Consider the following 24,156-nt stretch of genomic DNA (forward strand, 5'->3'; position numbering starts at 1 on the left):
GGCCTTACTGAACTTGAACCCAAGGCTGAGGACTTCTCATAAATCTCCGTCATGCTGCCCACTCCCTCTCGCTCAGCTCACGACCTCCTGTCACCAAAGCTGGCCTGAGGGACCCACTGCAGAGCCGGGAGGGCAAACAGTTCTCTCCGACTGCTCCCTGTGCTGGCGGCAGGCTGCGCTCCGGCCTGCGAGCGCCGGCTGCGCGAGCAGCACAGGGTTCTGCCGAGGTCTCCTCCTCCCGCCGCCGCGCCCCCGCGCCCCCGCGCCCCCGCGCCGCCCCCTCCTCCGCGGCAGGTCGGGCGCGCGCGTCCCCGCCGCGCCGCAGCGCCGGGAGCGCCCGGCCGGCCCCGGCGGCGCTCAGGCACCGAGCTCGGATCGCAGCAGCGGCGCCCGCGGGCCGGGGCGCGCCAGCCGGTAACCGCGGGCGGGCCGGGGCGCCCGGGGCCGCGCGGCTCCGGCGGAGGCCGTCGTGCGTGCTTGGGTTGGGGGGCAGTGTTTAGTTGGGATTTGTTTGTTGGATGGGAGTGGGAAGGGGAGGACTGGGGTTGAGGGGGCCCCGGGGAAGAGTGGGGACCCCATGGGGAGCACCCGAGTTGAAAACCTTCCTCGCAGCAGCTGATGCGCGTGTCCCGCCAGAGGGCGTCCGGAGAGCTCGAAGCCGTGGCGCTCTGGGCTTGGGGGGCTTTCCTCCCATCCGCCGGGAGGGCCGGGTGCCACCTCCTGCCGGCCTGGAGAAAACTTTCCCGCTCTGGCCTGCCCGCCGCGCTGTGCCCGGCTGCCGGGAGCCATTCCGGGAGCCGGAGGACTCTGCCCACCCGGGCGAAACGCGCTGTCGTCTGGCCCCGGTGCGCGCCCCCTGCGGTGGCCCGGGGTCTCCGACTGATCCCTGCCCTGAGCGTTGTTAATTCGTTTTGTTCGCACTGGGGAGCGTGCCCGCAGGTCGTTGTACTGATTAGAGAGAAATAACGGTTTGGTTTCTCTCCCGTGTCTATCCTCTCTGTGTAATTAATTGAGGAAGACAGAGTCCCCTCGTTAGGAACTTGTTTTGAGGCGTGCTTTCTGCAGCAGTTTACACGGGGAGTCCCGGTTAATACTCTGGATTTAATCTGAGGACAAGGAAACACTCAGTAGTGCTCTGAAAGCGAAGGGAGCTTGGGGGAAAGTGTGCTACTCCAGGGAGGAGAGAACTCCCATATAGAAATTAATTCTCATGAAAACTCGAAGGTAAGTGGTAGTACTTCCAGTTTACACGTGAAGAATATTAAGTTGAGATATTAAATAAGTTTTCCAAGCTGAGTGCCCTGGTTAATACTAGTGAGGGTAGGGGCCTGGAAACTAGGACTGTGAGGCTGGTGTCCCTCAGGTGCATCACATGGGGCGCATCTCCAGGAACGCAGACAGGAAAGTGGCCTGGGCCTGCAAGAGGCCGCCATGGCTGGGGAGCCCACAACAGGGAGTTTTGTTCTGATCAGGAAATCATCCAGGGTTTATGGAAGACGAGGTGATATTAACAGGTGACAGGAGAAGGTCGAGTTGCTCCCAGTGGATTTCTTTCTTTTCAAAATGAGAAGGCCAGCCCAAACCTCGTTCAGAGGGTCTTGAAGCTGTAAACTGGGCTGGATCATTCAAGACCCAAAAAACAGGCAACTTAGAGCAGTGAGCCGGTTCACAGTCCCCGTGGAGCAGGCAGCAGAGATGAGAGCAGAGCCAGCAGACTTCTCAAAAGAGGGAAACGCTGAATCCTGGCAACATTCCGGAATGAGTTCTTAAAGAAGACAGCTCAAGACTATTAGGAAAGGATTTACAAAGACAATTTATGCCAAACTAACTTCATTCTGTTTTCTAGCAATCTACTGGGCTGTAGATTGGGGCATGCCATATCCGTTGTTTTTCAGATGTGGGTTATGACTCATTAGGGGGATGACATCAGTGTAGTGAGTTGCACCAGTGGTTTTTAAAACATGAAAGTCAACAGAAGGAAGAGAAAACACGAGTGTGTTGTATGTGCAAAGGTAAGTATTGTTTTGTGAAACGTGTGTGTGTGTGTGTGTGTTCTGTGTTGTTTATCCTGCTGCCTCTGCATGGGTGTGCATACCTATCCCTGGCTGCCTCCAGGCTGACCCCACTCTGCTCACAGTGGGGGTCATCTTTTACCTTGCAAATTATATCATCCACACATTCTGGAATATGTAGCCTTCCTCCTCCCCATGTCTCTAGGGCTGCAGATGCTGAGGTGTTTTGCCAGTCAGAATTCATCTGTGGATCATTATTGTTGACCTTTTGATGTCTTCCATGTGACAGTAACTTGACTAGGTGCTTTCCATTGCATGGTCTCTTTCGTCCTCGCAGCTGGGTGGCTGTTGTTTACATTTTACAAACGGAGGTTCCCCAAGCTAGGGACCTACAAATAGTTCAGTCACTGCCCCCTCCCCTATCATGGCCAATCTCAAATGTGTTCTGCCTTTGCAGAGGCATTTTATGAAGTCTCATCCTGTCGCTAAAGAAAAGGTGGGGGAAGAGTGGACATACAACAGGGCTTTTTCCCGTCCCTGTTTCTCCTTGATATCACGCATTAGGAGAAAGACATAGAGGGGACATTTATCAGAGCTGTGGCAGCTGCAGGTCTGGGAGAATACTCTATGAGACCCCTTTTACATCTGGACAAGAGATAATACAAGAATGTTGAGCTCACAGTAGAGTTGAAGATCTAGTTCTGCATTTAGGTTCAAAGAGTCAATTAAAAAACTAAAGGATGGCGGGGCCCCGCTGAGCTGCAGTTCATGTGAAAGAAAAAACCTGGGGGTTTCAATGGCGCGCTGAGCCCTGAATGACCCGTAGTGTGAAATAACTGCATTAGCAAACTTGGATTGCCTTCTTTTATAGACATATGCGTGGTGCTTATTATGTGCCAGGCATAGTTATGAGTGTTTCACAATTTTATCTCAATCCCTGTAACAACTCGATGAAGTAGGGAATATAAATATCACCATTCCCGTTTTAACAGATGAAGAGGCTGAGGCACAGAGGGATTAAGTACTTTGTCCAAGGTTACATAGCCAGTAAGTAGTAGGGCTGGGATTAGAACCTGGGCCCTTCACCACTACCCTCTACCTCCGACCTGTGGTGTTTCAATCAAAGGAGCCCAGGCTTCACTCTACTTGGCATCCATTCTGGTGACCCCTATCTAGAGGACAGGGACCAACTTCAGGGTATCCAGAGGGAGGTGACCTGATTGATGAGAGTCTGAACACCAGACCATGCGAGGAACGTCAAGTGTTTAACCTCAGAGAGGAGCCTTGGCCAGGTATGAGGCCAGTCCTCAGATATCTGAGGAAGAGGAAGTAGGTTTGTTCTTAGCGGCAGATCAAGCCAATGCTGGGTAATTGCCTGTGAGGACTGGGAAGGGGATTCCCCACTCGCTGAGGGAGGTGTCGAATTTTAGGCCTCTGCTCCTGTCAGTGCTCAAATTCTTCAATTTTATTAGATATGAGTAAAAATAATTGGAAATTAACAGTCTATCCTAAACACTTGTGTCTGTGTGTGTGTGTGTGTGTGTGTATGTATGTATGTATACATAGGTACTAAATTGAAGTTTTGACTGAGGCACACATTCAAGTTATGTGAAATTCCAAAGGAAAGTGCTAGACTACCAAGTAGAAATTTCAAGGCAGATATTTGAGACCTTTTTCATCATTCATGAACCCCACTGGCCTCTTCAAGAATATGAGGATTGACAGAGGAGGCTTTGTTAAAGAGATTTCTTCAGAGAGATCTATTGTCACTTCCTTCATCCCAAACCCAGTGAAGGGGGCTTTCATGGGACCACTAGTTGAGCTGTACATGTGTTTCCTGCATTTAGGGCTCACGTGGTGGCTTGGACAACAGGATCACCTGCCTTCCCGAAATTTGTTGGGGCAAAGGATGCCTGCAGATTTCCTGAGGCCCAGGTGGGGCCATTTGGGAGAGAGAGCTGGCCTGGGGCTGCTCTAAGTTCAGCCCAAGAGCGAGGGCACCCCAGCAGCTAGAGTTCCCAGAAATCCAGAGGCTAATGTAGGAGTGAGCGAGCAGGAGAGGGAAAATGAATATCACTAAAGCACCCACAAATAGAGTGTTTGAGGATGGTTAATACCGTCACATCCTCCTGCTTTGATCTTGGAGGGGTGAGAAACTGGCCAGCAGTTGGGCATAAGGTGGAGAGAGAGAAAAGAGGGCAACCATCCCCGAGTCCCTACAGGAGACCAGCATGCCGCAAGACCTAGCTGGGATAGGGCAGCAGATTTAATGCTGGAACCAGGTTGGAGTTTCTTTTATTTCCAGACAGCACATTTTAATTCTTTGGGGACTTCTAAGTGGTTACTTGAGCAGAAAGGTCAAGGGATCTGCTCAGGTGTTTGTCTGAGGACAGGGAGGATGAATCCACTGAATGCACTTCAAGGGCAGTGGATGAGAAAAATAAAATTGACATTTGATCAGGTCCCCCGGTTGTGCCAGCCCAGATTATGGGTGCTATATGCTTGGGCTGAAATAGTACACAGTAGCAGTCTGCTTGCTTGATGTTACTTGTACTTCAGGCAAAGGAAGACTTGGGGGTAGGAGCATTTAGAAAAGGAAAGAAAATGTTTACTTGCCCAGAGTGCAAGGGGGTCGGGCTTCAGAAGACTGGCTCCTCAAACAAAAACACAATAAATACTTGAAGGAAAATACCCATAAAATGACTAGAGTTCTCAAGTGTACATTAGTCTGTTGTTCGTGGTCGAAAACAACTTTCTCACACGGCTATCATATTCCCCAAAGCTGTGACTTATCTTCAGACATCGCCATAGCAAACAGTCGGGGAAAAAATTGGTTTTTTTTCTAGGGAGTCCAGGCTTATGGGACATGTTCAAGGTTTTATTGTTTTGGGGACCAACTTCCAGATTGGATGGTCATGTTGTTTTTGGCTTATTTCGGGGTGCAAAGTGATTTTTTTTCTTGACTGGAGTATAAGCAGTGCTTAGTCCTATTGGAAAGAGAGAGGAATGCATTTTTGCTTCTCCTTCCTTGCAGATGTGATGGTATTGCTGAGATGGGAAGTGAGAAAGCCGAAGTTGAGAAGCTCTTTATGAGATGCTAAAATTATGGATGTTAAAGTCTGGGTTTAATTGTTGCTCAAGTCTGTGCCATTTTCGCCTGACTAGAGAACATTAGTAAATTTTGTAACCCTTCAAGTGAAAATAATTTATAAGCTTCAAATAATCATTCTCCTCACAGGTGGGTTTGTCGCTTGTTTTCCTTGTGCATGTTCTTGGTAACAACAAAAACAGCAACTAAAGGCGAAGGTGGGCGGCTGAGGGCGCTGCTTCCTGCGGCTTGGCTTGGAAGTTGCCTGGCTGATCGAGAAAGAAAAATTAGGAGATGAGTAAGGATATGTTGTTGTAAACATCACCTCTCTTTCTCCAAACCTTTGTGTAGATTGTCCCAGAAAATATAATTCTATCTTGTATTAAAAAAATGAAAAAAACAAATTTAAGATGAAGATCTAAAGTTTTGGAAACTGTGTCATGTAAACCTACATATATTCCCACCAGTTATTCTTTAAGATTTCCACTAAATTACCTCAGGTAGAAAGGAGAGTTACCCCATAGTTCTGGGAGTCCGAAGCAGAGGCCAAGGCTGCCAGAAGCAAGTATATGTTTATCTTGAACGTTCATTTGATATTTGCAGTTTACTCTGTAACATATCTGTATTTATTTAATATAAAAAAATAAATCCTCCAAGTCTTTTCTTAAAATTGATGCTCCAGGAGGATGAACCAGGTGGGCCCAAGACTTTGGTGGCTGTTTGGCATCCTCAGTCCTAGGCAAGCAGAGGGGGACCTTCTGCCCCTCGCTCTGGCTCTCTTCTGGCCGGGCCCCTCCCTGCGAGTCGAGGAGGCCCCAGGGTGCCTGGAGCCTGAGGTGCCCTCGCTTCACCAGGCTCTGGTTTGCTTGTAATCAGGGATTGTCCTAAGGTGGCGGTGGGGGGGACTGGGTGGAGGAACTAGGAAATATACACGTCCTGGTTTAAGAATCCCAGACCTGAGAGGACAAGGTGATCATTAGTAAGTGTAGCTTTCCTGCGGTTCTCTCTCGGGCTCTTAAATGAACCACTGCTTTAGTTTAAATTTCCTTTTCTGTGGAACAGAGATTGAAATACCCCATCCTTCTCCTTTTTGCTTGTTTGTGGAGAGAATGATTCAGCTCTGGGCTGTAAAGAGCAGCGTGTGCTGCTTAAGACAGATACCATGAGAAATAAATGCAAAGCAGGCTTGTTTGCCAAATCATCCTTAAAATGATTTAAGAGAGGCCAATCTCACTCTCCTCCGTCTTATTGTGCAGAGTGTTTCAAAACTCCACTAATTAAAACAGAAAGGGGGTTGTTTTCCTAGTACCGTGAAAATGGTAATTCACCTAGCCTTGCTGCTTAGTAGTAACAGCTGGATAAATCAGTGTGAGGGCTCAGTGAGAGGCAAAGTCTGATCCTTAGGGGGTCTGATTTATACTCTCTGGTTATTAAAATGAGAGAGTCAAGTAATCAGGTGACGGGATTTGAGAAAAGGGAGAGAGTCCTCATGGGCTGAAGTAGTTGGACAGGACTCCAGGGGGGCAGTGGTGACTGAGCCCTGCCCTCAGAGGTAGGCAGGAAAGGAGAGGAGGCAGATGGCAGTCCAGGCTGGCAGGTGGAATAGAGTGGGCAAAGGCTCAGAGGTCCATCTTTGCCGGCCCCTCCCAGGTTCCTGTGCCATTATGAGCCCTCCCTTTCTTAATGCCCCTGTCCTAGAGTTCTTTCTCCTTGAAGGACATGTTGATGAGAACGTAATAAATGTCTTTGTTGAAAACGGCATGTAATGGGATAGATTAATGGCAGTTTGAAAATGGTTTTCTTTCCAAAAATATATTTGTTGTTTAATGACAGAGTGATCGGTATAGTCAGTCATTTTTAGTGGCATTTCTAGGACAGTTTTTCTAATTAATTCATCAAAGAGAATATTGGTTTTTAAACATTAATTTCAGCAGCTCTGTTAGTCTGCTAGGGCTGCCATAACAAAATATCACAGACTGGAATGCTTACCCAACAGAAACGTGTTTACTTACAGTTCTGGGGACTGGGAGTCCAAGGTCAAGGTGTCAGCAGGGTTGGTTTCCTCTGAGGGCTGTGAGGGAAGGGTCTGTTCCAGGCATCTCTCCTTGGCTTGCAGATGGTCACCCTCTTGCTGCCTCTTCACATGGTCATCCCTCTGGGCACAGGTGCCCCTGGTGTCTCTCTGTGTCCTTGTCTCCTTATAAGGAACCAGTTAGCTTGGATTAGGGTCCACCCATATGACCTCATTTTAACTAAATTACCTCTTTAAAGGCCCTGCCTCCAAATACAGCTGCGTTCAGAGGTGCTGGGGGTTAGGGCTTCAATATATGAATTTTGGGGGGACACAGTTCAGCCCATAACACCACCATATCTATATTGCACTTTATATATACACACATGTACACACACACACGCATTGTGATCATCACTCATTCATAGGTCGGGAGTCAGAGCCAACTTGATGGCATATAACAACAATAACAACAAACACACAATTTGTACAAATAGACACACACTACTGAGTTTATGATGCAAGTGGAAAGCAGCCTGTTGTTTATCAAGTTACAGAATCGTAGCTCTGGAAGGGAATTTTTTTTTTTTTTTTTTTTGAGGAACATCAGCCCTGAGCTAACATCCATGCCAATCCTCCTCTTTTTGCTGAGGAAGACTGGGCCTGAGCTAACATCTGTGCCCATCTTCCTCCACTTTATATGGGACGCCGCTACAGCATGGCCTGACAAGCAGTGCGTCAGTGTGCACCCAGGATCCGAACCCAGGCTGCCAGCAGCGGAGCACGTGCACTTAACTGCTATGCCACGGGGCCGGCCCCCGGAAGGAAATTTTACCACATACATTTCTTTCAGTCCTTTTCCTTTGCTTTCAGAGACAGTGAATAATTAAGCCATTTCAGGTAGCCGTCATGTAAATGCAGTGGACAGAAGTAAGGTAATGCAGATGCATGGAAGTATCTGCTTGCTGTGGAAAGACTGATGTCAGACTGCCCCTCTCCTTTCTTGCAGAGGACTGCCTTTACTGTGAGATTATATTTCCCCTACTTGGAGGGTGTTTAATATGACTTTTTGTCTATAAAATGGTAATTGTTAATGATAGTTTTTAAAACTTTACTTGGCAAAATCAAAATGTCAGCAACCCTATTTTCCAGGTCCGTGAGATCTAGCTGGTCTCCAGAAAACATTCCCAGAGACTGGATCCAGTTTTGTGAGATTAAGGCACTTCTTCTCTGTCATTGGGAAGCAGCTGACTTGAAACGTGTTCCATGAGAAGGCCTTGGAAGCTTTGGAATAACAACTTGTAATGGACTTATGCTGAAGGGAGGTGGGCTAATGACAAGGACAACAGAGGTGAAGCTTGTCAAATGGAGAGTTTGGGAAGCAGTCAGTGTGTTTCCAGGACTAGTCAGGCTGAGAGGACCGTGGCTGGTACAGCACAATATTCTCCCAACTTCTCCCTGGCGTAGAGAAGGGTGATTCCTCACAGCCTAGACCGAGCATTCCTTTTACGTGGCAAGGAATCACCACATGGATCCTTGAAGGTTGGCCATGAGGAGGAACCCACATGGGGAGGGTGCCTGGGTGTCCCGGCACCATCTTTTGTCCCCTGGGGTGGTCTTTTGCTTTGAGGAGCTCTCAGTTACCCTCTGCCAACCCCCCCCACCAAGTACATTGGGAAGTGCTGATTTTTATTATTATTATTTTCTTATTTAAAAAATTTTTTAGAACTTTTTTATTTTGGTAAAATATACATAACACAAAATTTGCCATTTTTAAGTGTACAACACAGTGACGTTAAGTACTTGCATGTTTGCACCCATCACCACTATTCACCTCCAGAACTTTTTCATCATCCCAAACTGAAACTCTGTATCCATTAAACAATAACTCCCCATTCTCTCCTCCCGGTGCTTGGTAACCACCATTCTACTTTCTGTCTCTACGAATTTGACTACTCTAAGTACTTCATGTAAGTGGAATCATGCAATATTTTTTGTTGTGGTCTGGCTTATTTCACTTAGCATAATGTTTTGAAGGTTCATCCATGTTGTAGGGTGTGTCAGAGTTTCCTTCCTTTTTAAGGCTAATAGTATTCCATTGCATGTACATACTACATTTTGTTCATTCATTCATCTGCCAATGTCCATTTGAATTGCTTCCACTTTTTGGCTATTGTGAATAATGCTGCTATGGACCTTGGGGTACAAATATCTGTTGGAGTCCCTGCTTTCAGTTCTTTTGGGTATATACCCAGAGGTGGAATCATAAGGTATTCCATGCTTAAATTTTTGAGGAACTGCTATACTGTCGTATAATTATAGCAGCTGCACCATTTTACATTCCCACCAGCAACACACAGGGGTTCCAATTTCTCTACATCCTTGCTAACGCTTGTTATTTTGTGTTTTTTTTTTTTTTTTATGATAACCATCCTAATGGGTGTGAAGTGGTATCTCATTATGATGCACTGCTTTTTGAGAGTTGGTTCTTTGACTTGACTGTAGTAGTACTTTTAAACATTCTTTTCCTGAAGCCTCAGAAATAGAGCAAAAATAAATAGACAGCAATGGGAACCGGCAAAACCTAACTGTGACAGCGTGGTCGACTTGAGATTCCACTGGTGTCTTCAATGTGCCTGGAATTTTTTGAAGACCAGACCAAGAAAAGCAAGGTCCAGAAAGAGGCAGGAGTTAACCCTATGACATTTCTGTGGTGGGGACCCTAACTCCACCATGGGAGTGGCCTCACTTTGTGGCTACAACAAGGCATTCATATTGGGGTACGAGACAGCTGCACAGCATCCTGACACATGTGTGGTGGGGTCGAGGAGTGGAGCCCTGTTTTATCGTATTATGTAACTCCTTTGCCCTGATTCCACATTCAGCAGCTAATCTTCTAATCTTAAATTTTGTTTCCCAGACCGTGTAAAACATGTGCTCTGATCTGCTTGGACATTTTATTCCTTATTGTAATTCAACAAACTGATGATCTGGTTATAAATCCTTCTCCTGTGCTTGGTCAGTGTGACTCAGTTCATCAGGGCTTCCTCACCCCCGGAGGAGCGTGAAAACCCAGCTTCCTGAATGTGCGAGCTGGGGCCATGGTGTGGTGGCTGGGGGCAGTGTGCCTGCTCCCACACACATCTCGGAGCCGTGCCTCATCTATTCTCAGGAAATCCTCTCCAAACGGAGGTTCTACGGCTTCTTTCTGGGGTGTTTTCTCCCTATGTGAGCATGACGTTCTCAGTGTTCAATGGAAGTCTCTGTTAGAATGGGAGAGCTCTGCTCTCAGGTTCAGAATTGAGAAAGAGAGTGAAAGATTTTGTGCTTCTCCACATTATGAGAAACTGATTCAAACAAGTATTTATTGCATGTCTGCTGTGAGCTGGGCCTTGTGTGAGTTGCTGGCAATACAGCAGTGAGCAAAGCAGAGGAGGCCCCTGCCCCATTGGTACTTACAGAAGAGAGAGCAGAGGAAAGAGAAGGCCACTAGAGGATTGGTCCGTGCAGTCCTGTCAGAGTCTGTACTATGGTGTACAGCAAAGATCTGATTTTACAGGGTCAAGTATGATTCCTTGTTGGATGTGTTGCCTTATAGAAATGATTTAGGAATATCCAGCTGGCTGGTCCAACCATAAGCCCGACTCATAACTGTGCAGTCTCTCATTTGATCTCTGTGTGGTCCTACCCACCCGGATACGGGTAAGCTGAGTGCACCGTCAGTTGTGATTTGGGTACCTGGTCACACCTCTGTGCAATGAGGGAATTAAGCTTCTAAAGCTGTGATTCTGAAGTTCTGACTCGGGCTTCTTAGCCTGCAGAGGGCAGCCTGGCCAGACTTCACCTTCGCTTTCTCAGATGCCTTTCCTGGAGAGAGACTGGGTGATGGGTCAAGAGGGTGACTTCTCTGTGCTGTGTTGGGGACAGTTGTTCCTGGGAATAGGAGGAAGAAAGACATGAGAGCAGGTAACTAATGAGACCTTTATGGCCCAGGCCAGAATAGAGGTTGGTGTCCTGGGTGGCATGCCCACTTCTGAAGTTAGAGGATTAAAGAGGAAGGAGATAGAAAGACTGCATTTGGGAATTTTGATCTCAAATCTGAATGGGTCATTAGGTCTTCTTCCTCCGTACAGGCTGGTCACCCTGGGTCTTTGGATCTGTGGCATTGGCTGGCAGCTTCTTGGAGTGCCTTTCTGGCTGTTCTTCCTGGCTATGCTGCCAGTTGTGTGCATGTGTATGTGTGTGCATGCTTATTTTTCACGGTCTGTGGGCATCTTTTGCCTGAGTTGGCGGTCACTTGGAAAACTCATCTGCTGATGGTTACCCCTAAACATGGAAATAAAGGTTGTCCACTTCCAAGGAAACAGCCCCCTTGGAGTGTGTATCCATCATAACTCACTGAGGATATTGTTGAAGAGCCTTTATTCACTATGTAGAAGGTTCCATGTCCCTGTACTTCTCCCCAAATTCGGGGAGGTGGAAAGAATTGCTTGACCTGTCTCTAAGAAGGGAAGAGAGTGCCCAGGAGTGTGTGGGAAGCTGGGTTGGAGGAGGAAAGATTGGACATTCGGAAGATAGGATGAAAGTGTTGGGAACATGGATGGCAGAGGGAGTGTGTTTAGGCAGCCTTGAAAGGTGTCTGGGGCCTGCTAATCATGCTTTCTTTGTTTGGGGTTGAGATCTTCCCTCTCTCCCCTACCCTCTAAGTTGGCTTAAACTACCCCGTGTACACCTGCAAAAGGTAGACTTCCTTTTCAGGTGTGGCTTTGAGGTGCAGTCACAATTTTTCATTATTGTCGTTGGCAAGGGTGCTTTCAGCTGCTCAAAAGAGCAGATAGTCTCTCTCCTGTTCCAGGAAGCTTGTTTAGGATATGTTTCCTCTGGAAGAAGTTACTTTTAATGATGCTAATATTATGAAGAAATCCGACATGGAGAAAATCTCCGAGAGATGCTTAGGAGCAGCAGAGGCGCAGAAGGCAGCTGTTCCCTGAGCTCTGCATTTCCTGTTTGCTGTGCTCAGGGGACAGCAGCTGCCTGCTTCCACCCTGCCCCCCACCCCACAGCCTCGCCCTGGTGCCAGACCGTCTCTCCCTCCCTATGAGTTATGGCCCAGACGTTCCTCATTGTGGTGAGAATATCAGACTCTGGGGGCTGCTACCCAGACATGCTGGCAGTTTCCAAATGGTGAAACAGTGCCAGCTATGCTTCTGCAAAGCTCACACAGGCAGCCCTGGGCTTCAATCATGGGTGCTATACAAATACTACAGGCTTCTGTTTGTTGTGCTCCTTGTGCATTTGATGGCCCAAGATGATTAATTTGAAACTTGAATAAATATTGCCTCATGGATTTTTTTCAAGGGTGCTAGGTGACTGCTTGAAAGGAGAGGCCAGAGGTTCTTTCCTCTAGACTGTCTTTGGGATTCAAGAACTGAGAGGAAATAGCGTTTTACTGAAGGCTGCCAACATGGTGGCTGCTCTGGGAGAGGTCATCTAGCATTTGGCTTCCCTGGAGAACCTTGAGTAGGCTGGCTCCGTTATTCACTCACTCTTGTCTCCAGGTATTTGTCAGGGCTCTGCTCCTCTCCTAAAGGATGGCCTTCAACTTTCAGGACCTTTGCACGTGTGACTTTCATTACCCTTTGGTCTCTGTCCATCTCTAAATAGTTCATTTAGGTGAACATGAATAGTGTAAGGGAGAGAAAAAGAAGGAGTAAAAAAACACTTTCTCTGTGGTGGGTAAGTGTTTGATATTTCTTGATACCTGACTCCTTTACAGATATATTTTATTTACTAGGTCCTGGCTGGCCCTGCGAGGGTGGTGGTAATGGTTCTTTCTGGGCCAAAAGAATACTGGAAGACCTGCTGGTCCCATGGGCCCAGACGGCCACAGACGGGGGTCACCACTGTCTAGAGACGTGGAGAACAGCATAGCCATGAGAGTGCTGCTCAGACAGAGGATGGAAAACACCCTCCCATCTTTATTTTCTTCATTGTTTTATGTACTTTTGCTATTTTTCTGTTATTTATTTTGGTACTAGATGAAGCCTAGTGCCTCCCTCTGCTCTGCTTACTACATTGGCTGTAATGCTGATTTCCAATAAAAGTAATACGATCCAACCAGACTTCATCTTATTTTTCTTAAAAAAAGAAAGAGATTATTACCATATTTTTGACTTGGTGGAACAGCATGAATCCCATGATGTACATGTTTCTTATTATAACTTTTAAACCATCTAAACAAATGCCTTTTGAGTGATTTTTTATTATAATTTTATTCATTTGTCTAGAGCACATAGATCAATGAACCCCGTGGTGAATTTGATAGGAATTGGCTGACAGGACGGTTGGTGGCGTCTGAAGAACAAGCTTAGGCTCTTCTATCCCAGACTTGCATTTCTTAGCTCGTAATAATAGTGCTGGCTACTGGTTGTTGATCTTAACCTGGGTCCTGGCTACTCATATTTCATACAACATCACATTTGATCTTTATAGCAACTCGTGAAGTAGGCACTGTTATCATCTTCATTTAAATCATGTTGTTTTCCATGGCTCTAGAGGAGGTGTTGGCAAACTTTTTCTGCAAGATACCAGAAAGTAAATATTTTAGGCTTTTTGCACCACACTATCTCTGCTGCAACTACTCAGCTCTGCTGTTGTAACACCAGAGAAGCCATAAAAATACAACAACAAACAAAGGTGGCTGTGTTCCAATAGAACTTTACTTATGGACTCTGATATTCGAATTTTATAGAATTTTCTCATGTCGTGCAATATTCTTTTGATTTTTTTTGAACTATTAAATAATGTAAAAACATTCTTCACTTGCAGGCTGTTCAAAATCAGGTGGTGGGCCAGATTTTCCAACTCTGACATAGTTGATGGGAGACTGCGGGGAAGGAGGAATGGGTTAGGATGGGGTGGGAGGAAGAACACTCCTGCAGAGGGCACAGCATGTGTGCAGCTCACGGAGAACACGAAGCATTTGAGGAACTGCAAGGAGTGCAAGTGCACTTTGAGAGGGTACAGGCGAGATAAAAGGGAACAGCAAGGCCCAAGTCATGACTTTGTAGGACATTGTAAGGATTTTGGACTTTGTCCTTAGACTAATGGGAAGCCTAAAAGTCTTAAGCAGAGGAGTGAAAAGGGCAGTTTGTCTCTTAAAAGGTCACTGGCTGATGTGTGGAGAATGGATCACAATGGGTTCATAAGAGTAGAAGCAGAAAAACCAGGTAGGAGGCTGGAGAAGTGGGCCAGGTGGGTAATGATGGTATCTACTAGTGGCTGTAGCCAAAACCATTTCCTGACAGCGGCATCTTCACACAGTCAGGATGATCACTTTTGCAGATGAGGAAAATGTGGCTGGGAGAGATGAATGTCTTGCCCGGTCACATAGCAAATGGAGGTAGAGCAAAGATGAAGACCCTGGCCTTCCAACTTCACATCCAGTGCCTTTTCCTGCACAGTGTGAAATTCTTAACATTCTCAAACGGCAACTCTGTTTATCCTAATCCTCCACTGTCTCTGAACCCTACAACTGAAGAGCTACTCCCCTCTCTCACACAATTCTTTTTTCTGGAGGAAGTGCTCATAAATGAGGATAGTGCTTCATGCGTTTGAGTTGTTAATTTTCATTTCCTGAGGAAATTTACTTCATCGTTGAGTGAAATAATCTCTTGTTCAACTAATAGAAAGGCCAAAGATGATACTGTGGTAATGGTTTTATGTTATTTTTGTGCTGGCATTAGAAAGGTAGCTGAAAATTTACTTAAAGGTCAGCTTTTCTTAAAATTTGTGTAGCTTTCTTTCCCAAATGAGAATTGGTGCTTTCTCTTCTACCTTTGAGGAATGATTGGTCTGGCTGGGCGCTGAGAGTCAGACTCCAGTTCTGATGCTGGCATGCGTCTCTGGATCGGAGCACACCATCTTTTGAACGATGAGGCCGAGGGGTTGGGATCTGTTTCTGTGTGGTCCAGGACTGGGAATAGGGGAGAAGGGGAGAGGGAAAGGTGAGACTCATGCCTTGGGGCAGAGGGGTTGGTGGTGATTTTGTTTCAGCTTCCCTGGGGGTTGTGCCCTAGAGATGGCGCTGAGTGATACTGACCTGTGGTAGGTGGGTGAAGGGGAACTTCAGAAAGCTGTTGGTGGGTGGGACCCAGTGGTGGTGACTGCTCAGTGAATCTTGCTATTGGTTGGTATTTCATTCAAATTTCCCCTTATATTACTGTTATTTGTCAATTTGTATTCTTTCTCCAGTATAAGGGAAGGTCTGTGAGGTCCTGGGCTGTGTCTCAAGCATCTCCTTCTGTCCCACAATGTTCAGTGTCTTGCACATGGTAGATGCTCAGTTTTGAATACTGGCTCTATTCACTTGTCATCTTTGGCATCCATGCTGCACAGTGCAACTTCTTCTCTCAAAGAAATTAGAGTTTTTTAATCTAAAATCATCACAAAGAAGATATTTGGGACATCCTGGAAATAGGACAAATTTCAGGAACAAACGGTGTCCAAGATTTGGACTTTCATTGAGGATCTTCTCATATTATGTGATTTTTGTTGCTCACTTCTCTTTTCTCCACTCCATTTCATTAGAATAGATAGATGCTGAATAGATAGTTGCTCAATAGTTAGGTACTGAGCTAGTTCACTTCTGATACTGATTTTATTCGTTCTTTGTAGGCTCTTTACATACTCGTGCAGTTATCGGTGATGAGGCTGAAGTTGTAAGCTCACAGGTTTTGATGTATTCTCTCCCTCCTTCCCTTCCTTCTTTCATCAGTTATTGAAAGTTGATTACGTGGCAAGCACTGGGTTAAGTTCTGGGGACAACAACGAAAGAAGACATGGTGTCTGGTGTCAAATACATTCCAGTCTAGTGGAGAGATAAGAGAAAATAATGGCCACGTGGTAGGAGGCACGGGCAGCCAGTGAGGGCCTCTGCTGACCCAGCGGGTAGGACCCCCTGAGGCCTTTGCCTGCTGAGCTCCTGAATGTGGTCAAGAGCAGTTAGGGTTCCTGTGCAGTCTCGCATGGATTAACAGGCTCAGCTCGTGCCTTTCTCCATTTGTGCAGGGTGGAGATGTCTGCCCAGAGGTCAGTTTCCAACAGAACGTCCCAGCAATCTGCATCTAATTCTGACTACACCTGGGAATATGAGTATTATGAGATCGGACCAGTTTCCTTTGAAGGACTGAAGGCTCATAAATGTAAGTCTTATAGAATTCCCTGTTGTGAGTATAATATGTATTTGTCTAAACCTGTGAAATCCCCGGTGATTACTTTTCCTGAACATTCTATCTTTTTTACAGAACTCTGTCCTCTACCCCAAAACCCCAGAAAATACCCCCTCCAAACACAAGCTGATTGCTCAGGGATGGTGTTACATGAGGGCCTTGGTGATTCTGAGTGACAAAGAACATGAAAGATTCTCTTAGTGGGGGAATATAAATCAATGTCATTCTCAAATTGAGATATTTTTTAAAGCATTAACGATTCCAGCTCTCCCAAACAGTGTGAACATTTGGACGATAAAAAATGTGTGCAAAAATAAAATCTGGCACTATTATTTGAAGAACCTTCTTTTGTAACACTTGGTCAAGGGCATTCTTTCGGCCCCATTGGTTTTCTGGAGCTGTGGAGAGCAGTCTCTGTGTGTGTGTTCCTAGTGTTGGACAAGAGTAGCCTGCGATCATTCCTAACTCTGTTATAGGCCTGAATTGTGCTTCGTGTTGTTGGAGTGGTTAATGATCCAGCACAGAGCAAGGAAATATAGTTCTGTGAAAAGTTACTGTTCAACTCCAGTCATAACTGAATGCTGACTGGCCAACATGAAGCATCTTCGTTTTCTTAAGTACAGTTGATGTAGTAAACAAGAACTGCTGCCCACTCCCAGGTCCTGTCATGGTTTCCCCATGAGCACTCCAGAGATGTTTGGTTGTTTCAGAATGAACATCTGCAGTGTTACAGAAATTTTAGGTTAACTGATTCGGATTAATGGGACACATTAGGAAATATGAGAGAGATTAGAATTGGAGATGCAAATGTGGCAAAGGAAATGCTTTCACTCCTGTAGTATTTCCTGGCCACTGCCACTCTGACCTGTCTTGGCATTCATGATCCCTCACACCCACTTGCTGCTCCCCTGCGAGGAAGACTTTCTATTTTTTTTTTTCAGCTTTATTGAGGTATCATTGACAAATAAAATTGTAATATATTTAAAATGTACGAAGTGATGATTTGATATATGTGTACATTGTGGAAGAATTCCCCCCTTTCAGTTAGTTAACACATCCATCATCTCAGGTATTTCCCTTTATTTTATTTCTTTTGGTAAGAACATTTAAGTTGTACTCTCTTGCAAATTTCAATTATACCATACAATGTTATCAACTATACTCACCATGTTGTATGTTAGATCCTCAGAGCTTATTCATATTGTAACTGAAAGTTTGCACCCTTTTACCAAATTCTCCTTTTTCCCACACCCCCAGCCTTTGGCAGCTGCTTTTCTACTCTCTGTTTCTCTGTTTTATTTTTTTATTTTTTTAGATTCCACATATGAGTGATACCTTGGAGTATTTGTCTTTCTCGGTCTGGCTTATTTCATTTAGCATAATGCCCCCCAGGTTCATCCATGTTGTCATAAATGGCAGAATTTCTTTCTTCTTAAAGGCTGAATAATATTCTATTATCTATATGTCTGTCTCAGATGTTCTTGATCCATTCATCCATTGATGGACACTTAGGTTGTTTCCAGTTCTTTGCTATCATAAATAATGCTGCAGTGAACATGGGAGAATAGATATCTCTTCAAGATAATGGTTTCTTTTACTTTGGATATATATCCAGAATTAGGAACACTGGATCTTATGGCAGTTCTACTTTTAATTTCTTGAGGAACCTCCATGCTGTTTTCCATGTCTGTAACAGTTTACATTCCCACCAATAGCATGCAAGGGTTCCCTTTTCTACACATCCTCACCAGCATTTGTTACCCTCTTGTCTTTTTGATAATAGCCATTCTAACAAGTGTGAGGTGGTATCTCATTGTGGGTTTGATATGCATTTCTCTGACGATGAGTGATATTGTGAATCTTTTCATGTATTTGTTGGCCATTTGTCTGTTTTCTTTGGAAAAGTGTCTATATAGATCCTTTGCCCATTTATTAATTGGGTTTGTTTTTTGCTATTGAGTTGTATGAGTTCCTTGTATATTTTGGATATTAACCCCTTATCAGATATGTGGTTTGCAAATATTTTCTCCCATTCGATAAGTTGCCTTTTCATTTTGTTGATGGTTTCCTTTGTTATGCAGAAGCTTTTTAGTTGGATGTAGTCCCACTTGTTTATTTTTTCTTTTGTTGCCTTTGCTTTCGTGTCAAATCCAAAAAATCATCACCAAGATGGATTTCAGGGAGCTTACCCTCTGTGTTTATGACTGTTATTTTGAACTCTTTATCAGATAAATCACTTATCTCTATTTCATTAAGATCTGTTTCTGGAGATTCATCTTGTTTTTTTGTTTGTAACGTATTTCTCTATTTCTTCATTTTCCTTGATTCTTTGTGTCGATTTCTGTGCATTAGATAAAACAGCCACCAATCCCAGTCTTACAGAGTTCTCTCATGTAGGAGATGAACCTTGTCATTCAGCCTAGCCTGAGCTCCTAGTTGTCTCTCAAACTTTTTTTTTTTTTTTTTTGGTGAGGAAGATTGGCCCTGAGCTAACATCCATTGCCAATCTTCCTCTTTTTGCTGAGGAAGATTATCCCTGAGCTAACATCTGTGCCCATATTCTTCTATTTTGCCTGTGGGATGCCACCACAGTGTGGCTTGATGTGCGGTGCCTAGGTCCACACCCGGGATCTGAACCCACAAACCCTGGACTGCTGAAGCGGAGCATGCGACCTTAACCACTACACCGTTGGGCTGGTCCCTCTCTCAAACTTTTATGATTGTCCAAACAACCTTCTTTTTTCCTAGTGGCTACCAGTAGTTGAGGATGTGTTAAGACCTGTCTGTGTCCCAAAAGTCAGGATCATGGCCAACACTGATGCAGTCTGATTAGAATCCGGAATCTCAGGCAGCAGCTGGGAAAGTATGTAGTTAAACCCCTTCCAGCCACACAGCGTATCTGCCCCGTCCACCAATGCACCTGAAACAGTCACGCACCACCATGTCGGGGGTCTGCCCTGCTCACCAATGTGCCTCAGACAGTCATACGCTGCTGGGCTGCACAGCCGGCCTGTGCCGGGGGCTTGCCTCATCCACCAGTGTGCCCAAGGCAGTTGTGCACTGCTGGAATGCACAGCCAGCTGCACTGGGGGCCTGCCCTGCCCACCAGTGAGCTAGCAGCAGTCATGTGCTGCCACCCCTGTAACCAGCCACACTGGGTGCCTGACTTGCTCACCAGCAAGCGCGCAGCAATTGTATGCCACCAGGCCTTGCAACCAGCCATGCTCAGGCATGCCCCACTCAACAGCATACCCACAGCAGCTGCACGTGGCTAGACCTTGCAACCAACTGGCCTGGGGGCCAGCCCCACCTATCTGAACACCCAAAAGAATCATGGCCCCACCACAGCAGAAGGGCACACACAGCCACACAGGGGACACCCCTGGAGCACTTGGCATGGGTGAAAAGAGAGGAGCACACTGCTGGGCCCCATAAGACATCACCTACGTAAGGCCAGTTTTCCAAGATCCGGAAATATAGCTGATCCACCTAATACATAGAAATAAGCACAGAGAAGTAGGAAAAATGAGGAGACAGAGGAATATGCTTCAAATAAAAGTACAGGCAAATCCTCAGAAAAAGAACTAAATGAAACAGAGATAATCTACCTGATAAAGAATACAAAGTCATGGTCATATGGATACTCTCTGAACTCAGGAGAAGAATAGATGAACACAGTGAAAACTTCAACAAAGAGTTAGAAGATATAAAAAAGAACCAATCAGAGCTGAAGAATACAATAATTGAAATGAAAAATTCACTAGAGGGAATCAACAGCAGAGTAGATGACACAGAACAGATCAGTGATCTGGATGACAGAGTAGAGGCTATCACCCAAGCTGAATGGAAAAAAGAAAACGAATTAAAAAAAACTGAGGAAAGTTTAAGGGACCTGTGGGACAATCTGAAGCTAACTAACATTTGCATTATAGTGCCCCAGAAGGAGAAGAGAGAGACAAAGTGGCAGAGAACTTATTTGAGGAAATAACAGCTTAAAACTTCCCTAACCTGGAGAATGAAATAGACATCCAGGTATAGAAAGAACAGAGAGTACTAAACAAGATGCACCCAAAGAGGCCCACACCAAGACACCTTATAATTAAAATGTCAAGCCTTAAAGATAAGAGAGAATCTTAAAAGCTTTAAGAGAAAAGCAATAAGTTATATACAAGGGAACTCCCATAAGACTATTAGCTGACTTCTTGGCAGAAACCATAAGAGCTAGAAGGGAGTGGCACAATATATTCAAAGTGCTGAAAGGAAAAAACCTACAACCAAGAATACTCTACTCAGCAAGGTTATCATTCAGAATGGAAGGAGAGATAAAGAGTTTTCCAGACAAGCAAAAAATAAAAGAGTTCATCACCACTAAACCTGCCTTACAAGAAATATTAAAGGGGACTTTTTTAAGTGGAAAAGAAGAGACCATAAATAGAAATAAGAAAATTATCAAAGATAAAGTATCACTGGTAAAGGCAAGTATATAGTAAAGGGCAACTACTTATAAAGCTAGTATGAAGGTCAAAAGACAAAAGTACTAAAAACATCTGTGTCTACAATAAGAGGTTAAGGGATGCACAAAAGTAAAAGAGGTAAACTATGATGTGAAACACATAAAACGTGGGGGAGGAGTAAAAATGTAGGACTTTTTGAATGTGGTCTAACTTAAGAGACCATCAACTTAATATAAACTGCTATATACATAGGTTGTTACATATGAACCTCATGGTAACCACAAACCAAAAAACTATAATAAATACACAAAAAATAAAGAGAAAGGAACCTAAACACAACACTAAAGAAAGTCATCAAATCACAAGGAAAGAGAGCAAGAGAAGAAGAAAGGAACAGAGAAGAACTACAGAAACATCCAGAAAACAAGTAACAAAATGGCAATAAGTATGTACCTATTAGTAATTACTTTAAATGTAAATGGACTAAAGGCTCCAATCAAAAGACAGGATGGCTGAATGGATAAAAAAGCAAGACTCATATATATGCTGCCTACAAGAGACACACTTCAGGTCTAGAGACATTCACAGACTTAAAGTGAAGGGAGAGAAAAAGATATTCCATGCAAATGGAAATGAAAAGAAAGCTGGGGTAGCAATACTTATATCAGACAAAATAGACTTTAAAATAAAAACTGTAACAAGAGACAAAGAAGGGCATTACATATGATAAAGAGAACAATCCAACAAGAGGACATAACACTTGTAAATATCTATGTGCCCAACATAGGAGCACCTAAATATATAAAGAAAATATTAATAGACATAAAGGAGAAATTGACAGTAACACAATAAAAGTAGAGGGCTTCAGCACCTCACCTACATCAATGAATAGATCATCCAGAGAGAAGATCAATAAGGAAACATTGGCCTTAAATGACACATTCGACTAGATGGACTTAATAGATACATACAGAACATTCCAACCAAAAACATGGGAGGAATACACATTCTTTTTGAATACATATGGAAAATTCTCTAGGATAGATCACATATCAGGCCGTAAAACAAGTCTCAATAAATTTAAGAAGATTGAAGTCATATCAAGCATCTTTTCTGACCACAACAGTAAGAAACTAGAAATCAACTACAAGAAGAAAGCTGGAAGAGTCACAAATATATGGAGATTAAAGAAAAAGCTACTGAACAACTATTGGGTCAATGAAGAAATCAAAGGAGAAATCAAAAAATACTTGGAGACAAATGAAAATGAAAATACGACATACAAAAATTTATAGGATACAGCAAAAGCGATACTAAGTGAGAAGTTTATAGCAATACAGGCCTACCTGAGGAAACAAGAAAAATCTCAAATAGACAATCTAACAGTGCACCTAAAGAAACTAGAAAAAGAAGAACAAAGAACAAATTCAGTAGAAGGAAGGAAATAATAAAAATCAGAGTGCAAATAAATGAAGTAGAGACTAAAAGTACAATAGGAAACATCAATGAAACTAAGAGCTGATTCCTAGACAAGATAAACAAAATTGACAAACTCTTTGCTAGACTCACTAAGAAAAAGAGAAGGCTCAAATAAATAACATCAGAAATGAAAGAGGAGAAATTACAATGGATACTACAGAAATACCAAGGATTATAAGAGAATGCTAACAAAAACAAATAAGAATCACATGATCATCTCAATAGACATTGAGAAAGCATTTGACAAGATTCAGCATCCATTTATGATAAAAGCTCTGAATAAAATGGGTATAGAATGAAAGTACCTCAATATAATAGAGGCCATTTTATTCAGAAAAAGAAATAAAAGGGATCTAAATTGGAAAGGAAGAAGTCAAACTGTCACTATTTGCAGATGACATGATTTTATATATAGAAAACCCTAACGAATCCACCAAAAAACTTTTAGAAATAATAAATGAATGCAGTAAAGTTACAGGGTACAAAATCAACATACAAAAATTAGTTGCATTTCTATACACTAATAACAAAATAGTAGAAAGAGAAATCAAGAATACAATCTCATTTACAATTACAACAAAAAGAATAACATACCTAGGAATAAATTTAACCAAGGAGGTGAAAGATCTGTACCCTCAAAACTAGAAAACATTGTTGAAAGAAATAAAAAAAGACACAAAGAAATGGAAAGATATTCTTTGCTCATGGATTGGAAGAATTAACATAGTGAAAATGTTCATATTACCTAAAGCAATCTACAGATTCAAAGTCCCAAAAACATCTTTCACAGAAATAAGGCAAAGAATCCTAAAATTTATATGGAACAGCAACAAACCTCACACAGCCAAAGCAATCCTGAGAAAAAAAAAACAAAGCTGGAGGCATCACAATCGCTGATTTCAAAGTACACTACAAAGCTATAGTAATCAAAACAGCATGGTACTGGAACAAAAACTGACACACAGATCAATGGAACAGAATTGAGAGCCCAGAAATAAACCCACACATCTATGGATAGCTGATTTTTGACACAGGAGCCAAAAACATAAAATGGAGAAAAGAAAATCTCCTCAATAAATGGTGTTGGGAAAACCGGACAGCCACATGCAAAAGAATGAAAGTAGACCGTTATCTTACACCATACACAAAATTTGACTCAAAATGGATTAAAACCTTGAATGTAAGAAACTGAAACTGTAAAACTGTTAGAAGAAAACATAGGCAGTACGCTCTTTGACTTTGGTCTTAGCAGTATCTTTTTGGAGATGTCTCCTCAGGCAAGGGAAACAAAAGAAAAAATAAAAGGGACTACGTCAAACTAAAAAGCTTCTGCACGGTGAAGGAAACCATCAACAAACGAAAAGGAAACCTACCAATTGGAGAAGATATTTGCAAATCATACATCTGTTAAGGGGTTAATATCCAAAATATATAAAGAACTCATACAACTCAACAGCAAAAAAACAAGCAACCTGATTAAAGAATGGGCAGAGAATTTGAACAGACATTTTTCCAAAGACAATCTATAAATGGCCAACAGGCACATGAAAACATGTTCAACGTCACTAATTATTAGGGAAATGCAAATCAAAACCACAATGAGATATCACCTCATCCCTGTCAGAAAGGCTGTTATTAAGAAGACAAAAAATAACAAAGTTGGAGATGATGTGGAGAAAAGGGAACCCTCATACACTGCTGGTGTGAATGCAAACTGGTGTAGCCACTAAGGAAAACAGTATAGAGATTTCTCAAACATTAAAGGTAGAACTACCATATCATCCAGCTATTCCACTTCTGGGTATTTATCCAAGGAACATGAAAACACTGATTTGAAAAGATATATGCACCCATGCTCATTGCAGCATTATTCTCAATAGCC

General features: G+C 43.6%; 1 protein-coding gene across 1 annotated transcript in view; it reads left to right on the forward strand.

The window, feature by feature from the left end:
• Positions 1 to 358: 358 nt before the first annotated feature.
• The window catches only part of MRAP2 (melanocortin 2 receptor accessory protein 2), a 46,312-nt gene continuing 22,514 nt past the window's right edge, over positions 359 to 24,156 (forward strand). The window contains exons 1-2 of the mRNA XM_087443736.1: positions 359 to 414; positions 16,181 to 16,314. Coding sequence (XP_087299862.1) covers positions 16,188 to 16,314 — 127 coding nt within the window. The 5' untranslated portion in view covers positions 359 to 414; positions 16,181 to 16,187. The remainder of the gene's footprint in view (positions 415 to 16,180; positions 16,315 to 24,156) is intronic.

The sequence above is a fragment of the Ceratotherium simum genome, chromosome 19, assembly GCF_057802395.1.
Source record: "Ceratotherium simum simum isolate JZ-2026a chromosome 19, ASM5780239v1, whole genome shotgun sequence".
Lineage (NCBI taxonomy): Eukaryota > Metazoa > Chordata > Mammalia > Perissodactyla > Rhinocerotidae > Ceratotherium > Ceratotherium simum.